General features: G+C 39.9%; 2 protein-coding genes across 4 annotated transcripts in view; both read left to right on the forward strand.

The window, feature by feature from the left end:
- Positions 1-150: 150 nt before the first annotated feature.
- The window catches only part of LOC308073893 (Fc receptor-like protein 5), an 18145-nt gene continuing 2087 nt past the window's right edge, over positions 151-16208 (forward strand). The window contains exons 1-16 of one of the 3 annotated variants that reach the window (XM_080413158.1): positions 151-310; positions 414-440; positions 982-1266; positions 2197-2499; positions 3254-3532; positions 4083-4421; positions 9299-9322; positions 9641-9764; positions 10024-10199; positions 10672-10858; positions 11976-12082; positions 12338-12604; positions 12825-13130; positions 13892-13993; positions 14102-14129; positions 14309-14357. In XM_080413158.1, the coding sequence (XP_080269284.1) occupies positions 271-310; positions 414-440; positions 982-1266; positions 2197-2499; positions 3254-3532; positions 4083-4421; positions 9299-9322; positions 9641-9764; positions 10024-10199; positions 10672-10858; positions 11976-12082; positions 12338-12604; positions 12825-13130; positions 13892-13993; positions 14102-14129; positions 14309-14357 (2643 nt within the window). In that variant the 5' untranslated portion in view covers positions 151-270. Of the gene's footprint in view, positions 441-613; positions 645-981; positions 1267-2196; positions 2500-3253; positions 3533-4082; positions 4422-9298; positions 9323-9640; positions 9765-10023; positions 10200-10671; positions 10859-11975; positions 12083-12337; positions 12605-12824; positions 13131-13891; positions 13994-14101; positions 14130-14308; positions 14358-16208 lie in introns of those variants that run through there. The other 2 variants (XM_080413157.1, XM_080413159.1) reach the window with 2 other exon arrangements.
- On the forward strand, positions 4436-8812 carry LOC308073905 (uncharacterized protein). Its single transcript, XM_080413178.1, has 4 exons — positions 4436-5707; positions 5876-5903; positions 6568-6658; positions 7671-8812. Exons 1-4 carry the CDS (start codon positions 5524-5526, stop codon positions 7689-7691), a joined length of 324 nt encoding a protein of 107 aa, XP_080269304.1. The 5' UTR covers positions 4436-5523; the 3' UTR covers positions 7692-8812.

Here is a 16208-nt window from a genome sequence, read left to right on the forward strand (position 1 = left end):
TGAATGCACACACATGTGTGTGTGTGTGTGTGTGTGTGTGTGTGTGTGTGTGTGTGTGTGCGAGACACACACACACACACGCAGGCACACACACACACACACACGCGCGCGCATGAACGCACGCACACGCACGCTAGCACACACACACACACACACACACACACACACACACACACACACACACACACACACACACACACACACACACACACACACACACACACTCAACCTAGTTAACAAAAACATGCCCTCAATTGTTAGACCACTGGAATGACGAATCTTGAGGCACTTTATTTCTTGCCAGTTTTGGGTGAGTTAAAAGATTGTTGAAGAAGACATTTTAACCAGACATTTGATAGACTAATATTATGAAAAAATGCTTTATTTTACAAAAAATGCTTTTTCTTTTACAGTTTTGGCAAGTTTTGTCTTCCAGACAAGTAAGTTTATCAAACGAGTAATCTGGCTCTTTCTTTTTTTTGTTACTAATAGTCGAGTACTATATTTTACTATATATATTGTGATGGCATTGTATAGGTTGATACATTGTGACCACATAAGTCTGTCAATACTGGAAGCTTTTGTAAGAGTAAACTTACCACATTTTTTCCAGTATCTAGCCTGCAGACAGTTCAAAACAAACGGTACATTTTAACAAAACTCTTAATGAATCCCATCCATCCTGTTATCACAGAATCTTTGTAACTTCTACAAAAAAAAACTTTGACTTTATTTTCTTGGGTTGGAGCAAAAAAGGAACTTTAAATTACAATACTAATCTGCACATGAGCACATGTATAGCTCTCTGTAGGAGGTAAAAGTAGCTGCTTGGGAATCTGAAGGTTGCATGGTTTCCTCTGCTATCATCAAATAAACTGCCTTTTTGTGTAACTCTTCTTGAGTTCCCTGTAGATGTCCAAGCATTAGGTTTATGGTTAAGCTTTTGCATCAAGGTAATTCTTCCTGTGTCTACTCTGTTAGTAGATGGATCACTTGCTCCACACACAGTGCTGACTGGTCCAGAGATGGCCTACCTGGGTTCCAAAGTTGCATTCCAGTGTAAGTCACTTGACTCCTCTACACCAATCACCTACCAGCTGTTGAAGGACAGACATCTCCTTGTCCCTACAAGCACCGCTCTCCAAGGTGACCAAATGGTAACGTTCTTCTTGAAGGTTGCCGTGGGGACGGAGGGGTCATACCACTGCAAGACGACGACAAAGCAGGGCACAGCAGTGAGCAACAGCATCAGGCTGATGGTAGTAAGTGAGTAATACGGAGGGGCTAGAAAACAACTTGGCATGAGTTACATTCCAACATTTTACATGGTAACACAAATGTCTTAATTAAAGTGCCACACAAAAAGGTGGAGAGTCCTAGGGTTCCCAAGGAGGCAAAAATCCAGTGCAAAAACATTAGAGGAGAGCAGGGCCGAATCTAGGCATGGGCAAGGGGCAATGCCCCCCCAAATGCCCTGACTGCTTTTTTTTTTTTTGAAAGTGACATTTATGTCATGATATGAAATGTGAGCTTACCATAATCAAAATAATCCTTAATCATATTCCATCATGTATCATTGCACAATTCAAATAATCCTCTGCCCTGATTTTCCATGGGCAGTGTTGCCAGATATTGCGAGAGAAAGAAGCCTAGGAAAACAAGCCCAAAAGAACAATAGGAAGCAGTAATACACAAACAGCCGAAAAAACTGGGAAAAAAAATGTTTTATAGGTCTAACTGTGCCAAAATGCATATTGCTATGCATATATGTTATGCATATTTTCCTACGCATTTGGGGGGTTTGGGGCCCCCGAAAACCCCCCAAATGGTTTTGGGCCCCCCCAAAAAAGGAAGCCGCCCCCCCAGCATTTATTAATGCCCCCCCAGTTAATAATTTCTGTATCCGGCCCTGGAGGAGAGAGACCACTGTACAATGCAAAAGAATAGTTTTAATGCCTTCAAACAGCTTTTTTTTCAACTTTTGTTTTGGTAAACGAAACAAACAATTCTTCCTCAGGCAGTCTGAGCAAAAGTTCTTGTACTCTAAACGTGTTGCTTAGTAGTCTTTAATATTTTAAGCCAAACAAATTGCTGTTTGAAGGCATTAAAACGACTATTTTGCAATGTACAGTATTCTACCTCCTTATTATTATTTATTCAGTCTAAGAAACTCCCCACCCATCACATCTTTTTCAGTTCCTGCCTCAGGAACCAGAGTCACCTCTGACCCCTCGCCACCCATCCTGTTTGAGGGGTCACGGCTCCTCCTCAGCTGTGATGTCACCAGGGGATCCCACCTGTCATACACCTGGTTCTACAACAGGCAGGAGCTGACATCACCAACCCCACTTTGGCTCCAGCCAGCAGGAAACAAGCTTCTGGTGGAGAGGGTGACCCCAAAGCATGCCGGGAATTATTCTTGCATGGCAAAAACACTGACTATGGTGGGGGGTGACAGAAGATTCTCCAGTAGTGAAGTGGTCCAAGTGATAGTCAAAGGTAAAGGATGACAATAGTTAGGACATAGTAACAACAACAATCTGATTAATTGTTGATGTGAAATCTACACAGTATCCTCAGTGTCAATGTATACATTTGTAACTCTGAGAGTGTACAAATGTAACCAAATGGATCCATACAAGTCCATTTGGTTATTTTCTGTACACTCTCAGAGTTAAATGAACACTGAGGATTTTACAACTGTGTACCTTCCTCATCATGACGTATGATCTTTAAAGCACAAACTTTACTGTTTGCCTTTGTATAGGGCACCTTTGTCTTGATGACATTTGTCTAGGATCATTTCGAACCACACGACCTTATAGCACATGCTGACATGGCACAGGGACAGCAGGAAGATACCTTGTTCTGCTGCGCAGGGTGGGGTCATGTGAAATAGAAAGTGAGAATTGTGGTTGAGCAGACTTTGAACACTTGAGCAGACAAGTAGAGCACATGTGAAAATGGTAAAAGGTAATAATAAATAATTAATCAAACTTATATAATAATAGATAATAATATAATAAGCACAGTGAACAAACACTAGTTGGGGCAGGAAAAGTAGAAAATAGAAAACTGCAACAGTAGTGTAAATAACAAAGCAAAGGTGGAGAATAAGCTAGTAGTAAGTATAGGATAGTACTGAGAATGGAACTAATGATACCTCTCCATTTCTCTGTCCCTCGCTCCATCTTTCTCCTTCTCCCCCTCTACTCCCTCCCTCTACACCCCCCCCCCCCCTCTCCTCCCCCAGTGTACTTCTCGACACCCAGGATCGCTTTCTCTATCTCCAAGGAGGGTTTCGATTACCATGGTAACGTTACCTGCTGGTCTTCGAAGGGGAGCCCTCCCGTGACCTTTCAGTTTTTGCTGGACAACAGAGAAGAGGGGTTGAAGGTTGAAGCGACCGGGCCCCTGGTCGCCTCGTTCCCTGTTGCCAACATGGTACCCGGACGAGACTTCGGCACGGCCCAGTGCAGGGTGGAGAGTGAGGTGCAGCAGTCAATGAGCGAAACTCTCACTTTGGAAGTCGGTACGAATGTGTGTGTACTAACAAAGATAGTGTAGAAACATGCATGTATTGTCCAAATGACAAATAATAGGTGTTGGACCAAAAAACACAATAATTATAATTTGGTTCCCACTCCTTGAGGTGTTTTTGTTTGTCACTGCATAGTTTCACATATATGTGAAATTTGTGCTCTGCATTTTAACCCTCCTATGACTACTAGTGAGCAGCCATTGGTCGTAGCGCTCAGGGAGCAGTTAGGGGTTAAATGTCTTGTTCAGGGACACTTCTACACATTGTAATCGAACCTGGGATCTTTGGCTTCCCAGCCATTCAACCATTCAGCTATGGCCGCCCTCTCTCACTATGAAAATAGAAAAGTATGCACATAGCAATGATAAAAACACTGACTATAGTGAAGTCGGCACTTGGCACACAAGAAGAAAAACGTGTAAAGTCTGCACACTAGAAGAAAAACACTGAAAAGAAGGGGGGAAAAGCGCACTAGGGTGTCTGTGTCATCTGTCTCTCTCTCTCTCTCTGACTTTCTCTGTCTCTTCCTTCCATCCTCCAGCCCCAGTGAGTGGCCATGTTAAGGTGGAGGTGGAGCATCTCTACAGAGCTGATTACGAAATGTCTGCCATCATGCTGCACTGTCGCCTGAGCAGAGGAACCTTCCCTTCCTTCTCGTGGCTCCTTAACAATTCCCTCCTTCGCGTCGAGACCCACGACACAAGCCCTCGTCTCCACCCATCCTCCGCACCTCACTACACCTTCCATGACCATGGCCGAACCCTCGTCCTCCTCCAGCTGGGCCCAGAGGACTCTGGGTATTATAGCTGCAGGGCGAGGGACAGCTACGACAACTCCTCCCCTTGGGTGGAGAGCGAGCCAGTGCTCATCAACATGACTGGTGAGATAGACAGTGCTTTGGTTTCTGATGAGAACCTTTGGCTTGGGTTTCCATTCAACTGTCATTTTTTTAATTGTCTGAAATATACACACTCACACACGCGCACACGCACACATGCACACACTCTCAAATTATTATCATATACCCAGCCTTTCTATGCCCTGGGTGATGAGGGCCAATATGGTGATAAGCTTGCGCTGATTGGTCAGTTTCCATATCTTCCCTAGGGAATATATAGCAGCTGATCAATCAGTATTCAGCAAATGTTCCACCATGCGCTGAACTTAATTGCACTGTGACAAGGACAAAACTCGGGTGATGGTTTGGTAGAATTAACAGCTGAGAAGACACGGTTCATAGAATGGCTGCGTACCAGCAAAGGTGAGGCACGCCAGACGTGTTCTGAGCCAACTCTCTCCCCACACTGTCGTAGATAGTGACTATTAACATGATCAAATGTTATTTTCTTGTTGTCTTTGTGTATAAATAAGGATATGGGTATGTGATAAACAAATGATCACCCGGCATTCATCACTGCCCTCATATTATCCTGCCTCAGGCAGGTGGCATCAGCCCTCGCCTACCAGCTCAAGCTGATATGCCTACCCTCAACTGAATAAGCTTGGGGCAATGATGAATGCCCAGATGATATTATTTATTGATTAATTGATTTATTGATAAGAGTTGCATTGAAATTAATATGTTGAATACCTAGACATAAAATGGAGCAATGTTATAACACATATCCATACAAAATGGGAATGTTCAAGACTGAATGGAAAATAACCTTGTTTACCTGTTGCATTTCAATTGCTATTTGTTGAATAGATTCTTCTGTGATTAAAAAAACAACATCTCCCATTTCAAGAAAATCCAACAATTTATTTGGTTAGTTAATTAGTCTCAAGTTCACAAGTAAATGAAAGAAAGAATGGCCAGATTAACAGATTTTTTTTGGTTGACTAGGTCTATTCCAACATGGTTAACACACTGGCAGAGCGAAGCTACTGTAAATGTCTTACTGTAAATGTCTTGCCTTTTCTAATGCAGAGAATTACAACTCAGGAAGGCACTTCTGCCTACAAAATGTTTTGAGAGATTAATGTGGGTATACATTTTCTTTTCTTTCAAAGTGGGCACACAGGCTTCACCAAGCTGTATATTGTCTCATACAGCGGGCGCCATGACACCTATCGAGGTCTTTGCCATAGCGTTCTGCTGCTTCTTGCTGTTGGCTCTAGCAGTGGCCGTTGCCTGTGTGATGAGGATGTTTGACCTCAAGAACGGTATGTTTGTGTGTCGTGACTGTATGTGTAGATGTGCGTCTCAGTTTGTGACAATGTGTGATAAGATTTAGTTATTGATTTAAAAAGTGGACAATGGTTTAAATTGCCTCCCCCACCTCTTCTTATTTCTTCCATGTACTGGCTGTCCCATCTACCTTTTTTTCACAGCTAATGGTGCCATGAATGCGGCCACAAAGTAAGCACTGTCTTCTCTTCTTTGTTTTTTAACCACTTAAAGGGGAATACCACTCATTTTCAACATTGAACTATGTCTTTAATACACCTTAGAGCTGTTGTGTGGAAATAAGAAAAATGTTGCCTAGAACTGGATAATTGATTGAGGTCATGTGATCAGTGACATACGCAGGATGTACTTTTGGCTGAGGGGGCGGAGCAAAAAGTACACCCTGCACCCAATATTCAATGGGAAATAGTGGGGGGAAAAAAGCTTTTCTCCCATTCTGGATGGAAGTGGTAGGTTTTCGGTTTTATGCCTCGCACATTTTTATATAACTGTATAATACAAGTGACGCTTGCGCTCTTGAAAACTCTTGAAAACAAAGCATTGCATTGCCTACTTCTATAGAGGCCATGAAGGGAGCTGACAGACCCTTCTTGATAGCAATCAAGTCACCTTAATCCAAGTGGCAGATACCAAAAAGGGGAGGAGTTTTGTGATTTTTGTTTATAAATATTTTCAAATATTGTAATTATAATTATTTAGGGGTATGTCATGTGTTCTACCTGCACAGCCTTTGTGATCTACTGGTAGATCGCGATCTACCTTTTGGGCACCCCTGAGCTATACTATATTAAAATGTGACAGCGGTTTGATGACCCACGTCTCTCTTCTTTCCCAGCTCAGAGGCATCTCCTCTGTCTGACGTCGCTTCCAGGTCTGTAGGTAAACATGCAGACCCCTCCAGCGTGGACACTACTGTGCACAACCAGGTACAGTACAACACTGCTTATTGACACGCAGTACATGTACTCAAGTACAATTTTGAGGTATTCTTTACTTTACTGCAGTACTTCCAATTTTCAATAATTGTACTTCTACTCCTCTACATCTCAAAGGCAAAATAATACTCTGCTATAATTATTTGAAAACTTAAGTTACTAGTTACTTTGTAGATTTTGATTATTATTACAAAACCACTTCAGACCTATATATATACTTTGGCAATTCGAAAATAGCCGATCTACAAGCTCACAATGTGTCACAAAGTGATTATTTTCAAAGGATTTGTATACATTTGAAATGTGACATTCTGCATAATGACTACTTTTACTTTAGGTACTTTAATTATTTGATGCCTATACTTTTGTACTTTTACTCAAGTACATTTTTTTGTATCAAACTTGTTCTTGTAACAGAGTATTTCTACTATAGGGTATTGATACTTTTACTTAAAGGGATACTTCACTTTCCGCCGGGGGACACATTTAAAAAAAATATTAAAAATAAATGAAAAAAGTTATGGAAAATTCATGGCCCCCTCACGACACGCAGTGTCCTACTAATGTGTGAGGGGGCCATGAATTTTCCATAACTTTTTTCATTTATTTTTAATATTTTTTTTAAATGTGTCCCCGGCCCGAAAGTGAAGTACCCCTTTAAGTAAAACATTTGAGTACTTTTTCCATCACTGCTGACACGACACCAGTGTCATTCTACTCATTGTAATAGAACTGATCACAGCAGATCAGACTGATTACAGATCAGAAACACGTTCGTGTGGTGAGATGGCACAGGGAAGGTACAGTCTGGTGATTTGAGCCAAGGCCAGCAGGGGTAAACGGGGCGTCTAGAGACAGGGTTCATGACCCCAACACCAACAGGCACACTTTCCCCCCATTTTTGCTACAGTCAGTTTCAATCTGAAACATGTTGAACTAATATAATATTTGATTCTCTGTACAAGAACAAATAATAACTGCTGTTTCTACTTTCCTGTTCCAGACCATAGAGATCACAGTATGATGTGATGTCATCATCATGAGCCTTGGAACGCAAACATCCTCCTCCTGCTCTTATCTAATCTATATATCTAGTTTTTGAGGACCCCCTCGAAAACGAGAGGCTGCATCTCAAGGGGCTTATCCTCTAGTGAAATTTCTAAATAAGTCTAGCCAGCAGCCATTTATTTGAAAAATAATAATGATAATAATAATGGCCAGGTACCCCCATAAGAGAATATTTGTGTTGTTAAAAATAATAATCATAATAATAACGTGTCGCATCAAGATAAGTGGTGAGCTTGTTGTATTAACTAATTTTGCTGGGTATACCCTCTGGAACCCCTTCAAGGACCCCTGGGGGTTCCTGGACCCCACTTCGAGAACCAGTGCTTTAGAACAGAGAGTAGAGTAGAGTAGAGTAGAGTAGAGTAGAGTAGAGTAGAGTAGAGTAGAGTAGAGTAGAGTAGAGTAGAGTAGAGTAGAGTAGAGTAGAGTAGAGTAGAGTAGAGTAGAGTAGAGTAGAGTAGAGTAGAGGTGCATCGGTAGCTGACTGGATAGTTCATGATGTCAGTTCCATTCCAGCTTGAGAACTGTCTTCCTCCCTCTCTGCTCCAGTCTATTTATTATACTGTGGATATAAAAGAAATAAAACTGCTTAAAAATAAGAGAATAGAACAGTGACTCAGACTTTTAATTAACATACCTGTACATTTAGATATACATAATATGTGCATATGTATATCTGTACTTATGGTACAGACTTATTTCTGATGTCCTTGCTTTTAAAATGATTGAGTCATGTTTTCTTTTACCAATTAGGCAGAAATGCCTTGGTAGGGTTTTGGTATTGACAATTAGAACTAAAATACTGTATTTGGCCAACCTGACTTATTTTTATGTAATGATTTTGATCAGGCTTTTAGGATTACATTGTTGTATTTGGGCTTTGTTGTACAATGCATAGATTCTTGTGCTTCTTTTTTGTATGTGTTTCATACTTTTGACATCGTCCTTTACATTTTAAGATCTTTTAAAGTTTCTTTTTCATTTAGCAAATTCTGCTTTTGTGTTTCTATTATATGTGTAAATAATAATAAAAAGTATCCATAAAGAAATAAACAATCTTGCTCCTTGGTTCAGTGTTCCATATTAAAAATATATTAAAAAAATCTAAAAACGTGTCAAATTGACTGCATGAATTTGAATTATTAAGCTGAAGAACGTGGGAGGCTCTATGATGGGGTGGTCTACAGTAGGTCAACACTATCAGTCATTTGCACGTTTTGAAGTGCGTGTGTCTGTGCGTCAGCATCAACTGTTTTACCCTCATAGTTTGTCCTTCCATTCAAAACTGCCATGCCTCCAGACTACCATCGTTCATTAAGGAATTGGGTCACTTTTATCGGTTCGAAATTTGATGCCAAATTTCTGTGTCTCATTAAGGAGGATTATATTTTTTCAATACTCCTCTAGGCAGGATTATTTGGATAAGCTTAGAGAATGTCCTGTCATATAATTTTGGTCATCCTGGGTAAGTCATTGTATTATGTTTGGTATTACCTAAAGTAAACTACAAGCCAGCAGTTTTATGTTATATTTTAAAACTTTTAAATTTTCCCCTCTTGTTAGGCCTGTGCTGCTGCAAGGAGATCAGTGAGTTATCTGTGCACTGCTGTGTGTGTTTGTGTGTTTATGTGTTCATACTGTAGTATACATGTGCATGTTGAAGTCCTCTGCAGTCTGTGTGTGTGTGTGTGTGTGTGTGTGTGTGTGTGTGTGTGTGTGTGTGTGTGTGTGTGTGTGTGTGTGTGTGTGTGTGTGTGTGTGTGTGTGTGTGTGTGTGTGTGTGTGTGTGTGTGTGTGTGTGTGTGTGTGTGTGTGTGTGTTGTGTGTGTGTGTGTGAGAGAGAGAGAGAGAGAGACGTTTGAGAAAATAGAATATATTTTTGTGAGTTTGCATTGTTTTTTCTAGGTGCCTCATCTCTGAGTGTTCCAGTTATATTTGGTCCTGATGAATCCCTGAGTGATGAGGTTGTAGAGTTCAATTGTGATGTACAGAAGTACGAGGACGAACCCATTTTGCTGCAGCTGTACAAGTAGGTGTAGTTTCAACTGATGGAAAGGGTTTTCAAATATATGGTCGCAATTGTACTAATACTGTCAGTGTTGGGATTTGGATTTTATTGTGTGCCATGCTCAAATTGCATGAACTCTATACTCTCTATATTCTGTTTCAAGAAGGAATTCCATATAAATCATCTATATAAAGCATCTATCTGCTTTTTTATTCTTTTGTTCCTATGGGCCTATTTAATACCTGCAAATCAAATCAAATCAAATGTCCATATTCTCCAGAGAGGAAGACCAATCCAAGCCTTTGGGTGAATCCACGTCCATAGGTGGAGTCATGGCTAAATTCCTCCTGATTGTCAACACAGCCCTTGACGGCTACATGTTCTGTAAGGCTACTGTCCAAAACGATTCTCTGGTTCAGCCTACGTTCAGCACCACACACTACTTTAAGGTGATCGGTGAGTGGTAGCCATGGAGTACAGTTTCTTTTGATTGTAGACTTGATTTAAGAAATGGGTTTTCCATAATAATATAATATGGAATAATGTCATTGAAAACAAAGTGTTAACTATTCAATAACAGGGCATATCATCATCAATCAATCAATCATCAATCCTCAATCATCAATCAATAATTCCCCAAACCTCTGTCTGTCCCCAAAATCTCTTCTGCCCGGTTCTCCTCAGTGGCTGGAGCAATTGATCTGTATTTGCACACGGCCATTGACCATTAGCATGTGCACGGAACCGCAACGCCCGTTTTTCACTTTCCCAAATGTAAGCTGTTTTATGTAAAAGAATTCGGGCTATGGGAGCTATCGTCGGCATGCTTACAGCCGTCGTCATGGTTACAGCCCCCCCAAAGTAAAGCCAAGCAACCAGACAAACTTGGACCCATATAAAATTGATTACAATACAAAATACTCCACAGAGCCAGTGAAGGTGTCGGAGCTTGTGGTCCAGTCAGGTCCAGCAGAGTTCTTTGAGGGGAAGACTCTGGTTCTGAACTGTAGCATCAGCGCAGGAAACTACATCTCCTACAGCTGGTTGGTCAATGGACAGCCGGTCCCAAAGTCTCAACGCCACGCACCACTCCAGGACTTGCTCTACATATACAGGTCAGTGCACTGGTACATTAGTGCATCTGTTATGATTTATCATACATAATTATCTCTGCAGGAGTTGCATTTTCTATGTTAAACCATGTGTTTGTATATATTATTATTATTTATTTTTTTATACCTATTGGGTGGAGCTGAAAACTGAAGTTCCCCTGTGGGATTATCCCACAGGGGAACTTCAGTTTTCAGCTCCACCCAGCTGAATGCTGCCCACAGAGGAGAGCAGTTAGGGGTTAAGTGTCTTGCTCAGGGACAGCGACACATTGCTGAGAGCTGGAATCGTGCCTGGGACCTCTGGAGTCCTATAGGCGGGCCCACTAACCATTCAGCTATGGCCGCCACCATATATACTCAGAATGCATGGAGGGCGAAGGCAGGAGGCCATGTGGCTACAAGAACCATCTTGTAAAAATGTCACACATTCAATCCCCACTGTAGTCACTTGTCCTGTCTGATTTCCCTTGAGCAAGACACTGAACACTAACCTGCTATAATTCATTTGCTGTAACGTCTTTGCTTGCACATTGTTTTGACAAAGTAAAAATTTACCTATTTAAAGGGACTACACCATGAATTTTAACTTTTCCTTATTTTTTGTGTGTTTTTGGTCTCCCCTACCTCTCTTCTATCCCAAGAAATACTCCAGTTTGAACACTCAGGCTTTCACAGCATATCTGGGGTTTTATGTAAATTGGTCTCAAAACAGGCCAAACTGATTTGGCCCCGAAAGTGACGTCACTAGCGGTACAATCCCTCCCGTTTTTCAGTTCCAACTTAGGAAAAAAAAAATATTTTTATTTTTTATTATTTATTTATTTTACCTTTTCCACTCAGAACCAGGAGATAACATGCATACAAACTGGCTCAATAGCGCCACCTGCAAATCAAGACAATGTGGACAATGTGCAGGTGAAAGTGCTTTATAAGCCAGAGAGAAGTTAGTTGGAATGAGTATATCTGAGGCTTGATTTAGGCTCAAACGTTTGAGGGACATAAACAATATGATATTAAATATTAAATCATTTTTTTAAATTCATGGTGTAGATCCTTTAACTTATCTAAAAAGTTGTTGTTTTTTATTATGGTAATGTTCTTGTAATGCTGTAATTCTCAGGAGCATTCCTAGAGACAGTGGAGCCTACATGTGTGTGGCCTCCAATCAGCTCAATGACACACAGAAATACAGCTCAAACAGCAGTGAGGTCATCATTACTGTCAAAGGTCAGATCCAAGCTCGACTCTTTTTATTTCATTAGGTTTTAAGTCCAAAACTGTGACCTGAAGTTCAGCATTCAAAATGTGTTCATTATATAATTTCGTCAACAAATTGTGACACGATTGGATTTTGTGTGATGTCATTGGTTGAAATATTCCTACTTTGTAAACAGCTTAGTATTTGAATAAACCTAAAATGACTAAAACTTGAGTCATTTCATCAGCTCACCATCATCTGTATCTTCTGCCTGCTTACCTCAGAGTTAGTATCAGAACCTGAAATCTCCTTCACTGTGGTCAAGCACGAATTACACAACATCTCAGCCTTGGTCACCTGTCAGTCAACCCAGGGGACTCCACCCATCACCTTTTCGCTCTACAGCACGATGGAACTCACTACTCACGAAGTAATGGATCGGAACACTACGTTCACAGTTCCGGTGATTTTGGACAGGCACATGGGCTTGCAATGCCAGGCAAAGAATGGACCAAACCTGACCACAAGTCAATGGATATACCTGGAAGTCGGTATGTAGACTTTTGTCTCTGTATCAATATTATATTATTATTTTATTGTTTATGTTTTTATTTTATTTTAAAGTGTATTGTAATTGTATTGTCTCATTTATGTTTACATTTTCTGTATTTTTCTTTTTATTATATTTAATTTACATTTTTGGATATGGTCTATTTTGTTATAAACCTGTTTTATTATTCATTGCAATTCAAATATTATTTCCTCCTACAGTGTCAGTTAGTGGTCCTGTGATGATGCATTATGACTATGATGTTGGAGAAAACTTTATTATAACCGGACTGAGGTTCTACTGCAAGGCAGCCAAGGGAACCCACCTACGGTACCAATGGTTCCTCAATGGATCCCTCCTGGAGGGACAAGGAACCTTCTACAGGGTGGACCACCAACCTCCAGAGCAATCCATTCTCTTCCTGGCATTGAGAAGGAGCAGTGCAGGAACGTACCACTGTGAAGTGTCACACAGTTTTGATAATACCACCACAATAAGGAGTGAGAAGCTATATGTTGATAAAGAAGGTACTAAAAATAAATGTTCAGCTTTTTACAACCACTACGGTTGGAGATGAGCATTGTTTAACCCAGGATGTGAATTGTGGCATTTTATAAAAAGTAATAGTAAAACTACTAAATATAAGTTAAGTTACAATTAACATAGAATTTCCCTGAAACAAAATATTAAAATACAGTAAGCTAACATTTTCAGAATAGTTATTTATGAAATACAAATAAACAATGCAAATTAGCGCCATCAATATTCACATTATCATGTGGAATTAAAGGCAAATGCAAGTATTACAGAAGTACATCTGGAATACAGGTTTGTAAAACTGGATTATATAATAACACTGGATAATGTACTATGTTAATAGTTTTAATAGGCGGTGCAATATTCTTACATCTCAAAGTTAAGTTTGTCAATGCTTTTCATTGTATTTTCACTGTATTGAATTTTATCATTTGAACTGAAAATGGGCAGCAACAGTGTTGCATGGCGTAGCACTTCCTGTTAATTCTGTTTGCTTTTCAGTAAAATCATTTTATAATTGCCAGTTACTGATGCTAGGTCAAGGTCTTAGATAAAAAAGAGCACATTGTAGAGTGAGAGATGTATCCATGTATCCATGCACAAGTTTGTTTGTGCAAAAATGAGTTTTTTCAAGGTTCATATACTAAGATATATCATGTCATTTTTCTTTGGTTTTATCTTCTCTCTCGTCCTCTTTATCCTCTTGCTCCTTCTCTTCTCTGTTCCTCCTCTTCCTCCTACCTCCATATAGTGCTCAACCATCTACCTGTCTCTGTGGTAGTCGTGGTCTTTAGCTGTTTCATCCTGCTAGTGTCCTTGGTCTCAGTTGTGTGTTGTATTAGCGTTGTCTACAGTAAGTTAATTTCTTTATTATGTGTCAAATTCTGGATCCATTCACTCTCTTTCTGTTACTGTTGTCTCAAAACCTTGATTCCACTTACAATGCTGTTTTCTTTTTCAGGGCGAAATCTCCACGGAGAGAAAGTGCTGTAAGTTATTATTTAAATCCCATGGCTAAATTTCTGTTGTGTTTCTTGGCCACAACACAGTAAAATCCTGAGTGTTCATTTATCCATTTGTACACCCTCAGAGTTAAATTAACACGCAGGATTTTACAGTATTCAGTACTGTATGTGACATTGTTATCTATTGTGTCCTTCTCTGTCAGGTGGGATGAGGAGATGGAGAACATGGTAGTTGCTTATGAGGATGAACTGGTGAGTCATATTGTCATAAGAATATTCCTATTTTTTGCTTTTGCAGTTTTTTGTCTGTGGGCAAGTGGAAAGGTTTAAACGCCTAAAACTTCTTATGAATGATGCATGAATACGTGTCATGATGGCTATCCTCTCACACTTGATGATAAAGGCACTTTTTGTGATTCATTCACATTTTCATTTCATAAGGCATTTAGCTATCAATGTAGAGAGAATAATCGCACATCCACTGTTGCTTATTTCAGGTGCGTTGGATAGTAGATAATCTGAATCAAACAAGAAGTCCCGCACACTGTATCTTGCTTTGGCAACTCACTTTTTTTAATGACAAACGTTTCGGTCCGTCTGGACCTTCCTCAATAGTGTCTTACAATACTATTCACTATGTGCTCTTATATACAAACACTCCATCTGGTACACAGGTGTGAGACAATCTCACTCCCAATGGGAGTGTCACTCAATGATTGTCTCTAGTGTGTGAGATTGTCGATTTGCCCTGACTCAAACATATATACATCCATTATTTACAAATATTCACAATTGTTTATACAGAAACAAACTTAAGAAATGAAAACATCGGCCTTGCGGCTTTCATACGTCACTCTTAACTTTGCATTAGAGCTTGGTTTTGCCCAGACAATTAATATATAGTATTACAGAGTTTTCAAATGCATAGTACCACAATGAATTATAACATCACATGCCATGGAATGTCATCGTTCAACCCTTTTGGGAATAATGTTTGTAGGGTATAAATCCAATAAACTTCTCTTTTGTTTAGTATTTCATCAATGTTTCCCCCTCTCTCAGGTAGGTTAATTTTTTCAATCCCTTGGAATTTGAACGATGAGATGTCATGTTTGAAGTCATTAAAATGTACTGCTACTGGGTAGTTCCTGTCATTTCTCCTTATTGTGCTTTTATGCTCACTCATTCTTTGTTTGAGCTGGCGTGATGTTTTTCCCACATACACCAGTCCGCATGGACATTTAATCAAATAAATAACATGTGTAGTGGTACAAGTAATGACATCATTGATAGAACATTTCTTCCCAGTATGGGGGTGAGTAAAGTAGTTACCTTTGACCATATTGTTGCACTGGGCACAACCTCTACATTTATAGCAACCATTCGGAAGAGGTGCTAGCAATGATTGTGTTTCCCTTTTCTTTGTTTTTATATGTGCATGAACTAGGCTATCTCTCAGATTGTGTCCTCTTCTATACACTATTAGAGGTGGATCTTTTAAATCTGTTGATATGGTAGGGTCTGAGGATAGTATGTGCCAATGTTTTTTAATTATGGGCCCCAATATATAGCTGTTAGGGGTGTAGGTTGTACTGAACATGATTGAATGTTTCTTTTTCTCTGTAATAGTCTTTTTTAACAGTTCATTTCTTGTTTTGTCCAGAGACATTTGGTACGCTTCTTCAACACATTCAATAGGATAACCTCGTTCTATAAACCTCTGTTTCATGTCAAGTGATTTAGCCATAAAATCTTCCGTGGTGTGACAGATCCGTCTAAGTCTGAAAAATTGGCTTCGTGGTAAGCCTCGTTTGAGGGGTATGGGATGATAACTATTGGCCATTAGTAAGGAGTTTCGATCTGTATCTTTTCTATACAAAGTGGTACATAGTGAGTCAGTCTTCTTCTCAACCCACATGTCTAGGAAATGTACTCTGTCTCTAGCATATTCAGATGTAAACTTTAGATTTGGGTCTTTCTCATTGAGCAGAGTAACAAACTCACTCACTTCAGTTACAGTACCTTCAAACAGACAGTAGATGTCATCAATGTAACGATACCATTTAATAACCTTGTTAATGAAAGGGTTCTCTGTGGGATTAT

The sequence above is a fragment of the Gymnoscopelus braueri genome (genome assembly GCF_963280865.1).
Source record: "Gymnoscopelus braueri genome assembly, chromosome: 2".
NCBI lineage: Eukaryota > Metazoa > Chordata > Actinopteri > Myctophiformes > Myctophidae > Gymnoscopelus > Gymnoscopelus braueri.